The sequence below is a fragment of the Otolemur garnettii genome, unplaced genomic scaffold, assembly GCF_000181295.1.
Source record: "Otolemur garnettii isolate 467f Iridium unplaced genomic scaffold, OtoGar3 scaffold00133, whole genome shotgun sequence".
NCBI classification, from domain to species: Eukaryota; Metazoa; Chordata; class Mammalia; order Primates; family Galagidae; genus Otolemur; species Otolemur garnettii.
Window position 1 is genome coordinate 2,919,313 of NW_003852528.1, and position 3,535 is coordinate 2,922,847.

Genomic DNA, 3,535 nt, shown 5'->3' on the forward strand with positions numbered 1-3,535 from the left:
CTCCGGCTTCACGGAAGGAATTCTGGGGAGCATTCATCCACCACCACAGGTTGCTGCGACCTCAGAGCCCCTGCCGTGGGCAACGGGTACAATCGCAAGGAACAGATGCAACAGCCACACCTTCGCATCCACCCTCCGGGGGTTCATGGACCCAAGCAGGAAGGGTACAGCGGTACACCAGGGTGGGATTCCAACCCTACTCCGCACCACACGTGGCCCCGCCCACCCGCCGGGGTAACCACGCCCCCTTATCGGGGGCGGGGACAGGCCCAACCAATCAGAACTCCCGAATCGCGCAGTTAGGTTCCGCCCAGTTAAGCGCGAGTCCGGGTGCGCCTTATACAAACCCCAGCGCGGCGGGTGCCTCAGGCAGCAGGCGGCCCAGAGCCGGCGCCCTACGCAGGCGCTAGCGCGCCCTCCCGCGGGGCGGCGAGGCCGGAAGCGAAGACCCGGCGCTCCGCGCGCGGCACCGGAAGCCCGCTTCTGACGCGTCCCCCTGCCCGCGGCGCCAGAAGTGGTGGGAGGCGGGCTGCGGCTGGCCGAGGGCCGGAGCACCCATGGCGGAGGGCGGCGGCCCTGACGGGCGGGCCGGTCTGGGGTCCGCAGGTAACGTGCGCGCGGCCGCTGGGCCGCGGGGCGTGTGGGGACAGCTGGGGCTGGCCCGGGGGCCTGCGGAGGCTCCGCGTCCTTGTCCTGGGATGTCCAGGCCCGCGAGGCAGGCAGGGGCCGCTCCCGGTCGCCGGGGGTCGGGTCTGCACCGCTCGGCCTCGCCTGCACACCCCTCGCACTAGGTTTTCCTCCCTGTGCACTTGTGTTGTAGCTGCCTTCCCGGTGCCTGGTGCGAATTGGATATGACTCCCGCTGTAAACGTAGGGTGCCGGTCATCTTCCCGTTCTGAGCGCACCTATCAGGACAGCCCCCCGGAGGTCCCGCCACCTTCTGCATGTCTAGGGTGGGACAGTGGGAGACCCCTCATCCCTGTCAGACTAGGGAACAGCGATGACGCTGTCACTGACACAGCTTGCACAGGGGCCTGTGGCCCACCAGCAGAAGCAGCTCGCAAGGCTCACACCCACCGCCCAAAGTCATATCACTTAGGGTCTCCACCGGGAAATATTCCTGCCGTGCAAATGTGAATTGGCAGGGGAAGCAGTCAGGAGAGGTCCCCGTGGTGGGATTCCCTCCTTGCCCGATTTTTGAGCTTCTTAGGTTTGTCAAAACCTTCATGTGCTCTGGACTTTACATGCTCATCTGTATCTTTGGAGAGAGTACTCTTCAAAAATTCTATTATTCCTTCTTATTACTCTCTTAAATGTGCAACAAATCTCAAAAGATTTGACTTGAAGGCCCGTGCAAGTAGGGTTGTCATCCATGCATCCCGCCTTCCCTCCATCTGTCCACTCAGCAGTTTGAGGACTCACTCACTTTTGGCTGGACCCTGCTGAGGATACCACAGTGACCAGAACAAATCAGACAAAGCGTATGCCAGATTGGGTTTTGGTTAGCGTTGACTCTGACTTCAGGGACAGCCAGGGCCTTAGAATGTGGGATGCCATGTCACCAGAGGATGAGAGGTAGAATGAGAGGTTCTTAGTTGGAAGGGGACTGGTAGACCCCCTGGTACAGAGATGAGTCCTGTGTGAGAAACTCTGGCTTTACCCTCCGGACAGGGCTCCTTTCTATAACTATGTCCCTGGCTGCTGCTTTGTTACTCAGGATCAGGTCTAGAGGGAGGGGCAACAAAGATTTTCAGTTAAGGCTTAAGTTCTATCAGTGGAGTAATTGTGTTGTCATTGGAGTAGCTATTAGCAAAACACAAAACTTGAAGTTGCCTTTGAATCTGGAGTTGGGGAAGATTCTGCAGCTCTGTTGATCTGGCTCAGGTGTGGGTTGTGTAGAACACAGCGTGTGGGTGTTGGGAGTGGAGGAGGACTCAGCAGAAGTCCCACTGCTCCCACTCACCTGTCAGTCATTCCCCTACACCTCAAGCTGTCCCATTCCTGCTTTGAAATTTTTTTTTTTTGTAGAGACAGAGTCTCACTTTATTGCCCTCAGTAGAGTGCTGTGGCGTCACAGCTCACAGCAACCTCCAACTCCTGGGCTTATGCGATTCTCTTGCCTCAGCCTCCCAAGTAGCTGGGACTACAGGCACCAGCCACAGTTGCAGTTTGGCTGGGGCCAGGTTTGAACCCGCCATCCTCAGTATATGGGGCCAGTGCCCTACTCACTGAGCCACCGGCGCTGCCCGTTGCTTTGAACTTTTTCACCCTATTATAATTGCAACTCTGGGGTAATTACAGTGTAGAATAGTGACTGGAGGTCCGGGGTGGTGGCTTGAAGGGCTGTTTCCAGGCTGTGTATCTGTCTGTTGGTCTGCTACTGGTCTGGGTATGAGATCAGCTTGAGGAACCCTTGTGTCCAGCCCCCAGCCTGTGGCCTTTGTGTCTGACCTCTACCAATAACTGTCAAATCCTAGAGGGCAAGGACATCACTCCCACTGTACCTATAGCCTAGTTTTCTGTATAGGAGGAACTCAAAAGATATTTGATCTGAATGTAAAAAGCAGCTTCAGCATCTGGAAAGATCCTGCTCATGGAGGGGTGTGCTTTATAACTGTGTGCTTGCTCACACACTAGGATAGCATAGCAAGGCAGGGACTTGAATCCAAGCAGCCTGAGTTTATGTTCTTTACTTACACAACTATCTATGTAATTTTTATAAAATTTTTAATCTATTGGAGCTTTATTTCAGGTTATGGTGTGAGGTAGAGAACTCAGGTATTTCCAAGTAAGGCAGTAATTCTATAAATGCCATTTGTTGAATTATTTTTTCCATCTTCACTGATCTCAATCCCCATTTATCACAGACAGACAGACCTTGTTCCACACCCTGCAGTAAAGCGAATATTGCAATAAAGTGAGTGACACGAATTGTTTGGTTTCCCAGTGCACATAAAAGTTATATTTCCACTATGCTGTAGTCCATTAAGTGTGTGATAATAATGTGTCTTAAAAATGTATATACTTCAATTTATTTATTTATTTTTGAGACAGAGCCTCAAGCTGTTGCCCTGGGTAGGGTGCCGTGGCATCACAGCTCACAGCAACCTCTAACTCCTGGGCTCAAGCAAGTCTCTTGCCTCTGCCTCCCAAGTAGCTGGGACCACAGGTGCCTGCCACAACGCCTGGCTATTTCTTTTTGGTTGCAGCCATCATTGTTGTTTCGCGGGCCTGGGCTGGATTCGAACCCGCCACCTTAGGTGTATGTGGCTGGCACCTTAGCCACTTGAGCCACAGGTGCTGAGCCATATACCTCAATTTAAAAATGATATTGCTAGACAGTGCTTATGATTATCTGAGCCTTCAGTAAGTTGTAAGCTTTTGGCAGGTGGAGGGTCTTACCCCCATATTGATGGCTGCGCCTGATCAGGGTGGTGGTGACTAAAGGTAGAGCTGGCTGTGCCAGGTTCTGTCTTTCTTTTTTTTTTTTTTTTGAGACAGAGTCTCAAGCTGTTACCCTGGGTAGAGTGCTATGG

At 53.5% G+C, this 3,535-nt stretch overlaps 1 protein-coding gene across 2 annotated transcripts in view; it reads left to right on the forward strand.

The window, feature by feature from the left end:
* Positions 1-536: 536 nt before the first annotated feature.
* Positions 537-3,535, forward strand: part of ASB1 (ankyrin repeat and SOCS box containing 1) — a 17,831-nt gene continuing 14,832 nt past the window's right edge. The window contains exon 1 of one of the 2 annotated variants that reach the window (XM_012810397.2): positions 537-606. In XM_012810397.2, the coding sequence (XP_012665851.2) occupies positions 558-606 (49 nt within the window). In that variant the 5' untranslated portion in view covers positions 537-557. The remainder of the gene's footprint in view (positions 607-3,535) is intronic. The other variant, XM_023518265.1, reaches the window with a different exon arrangement.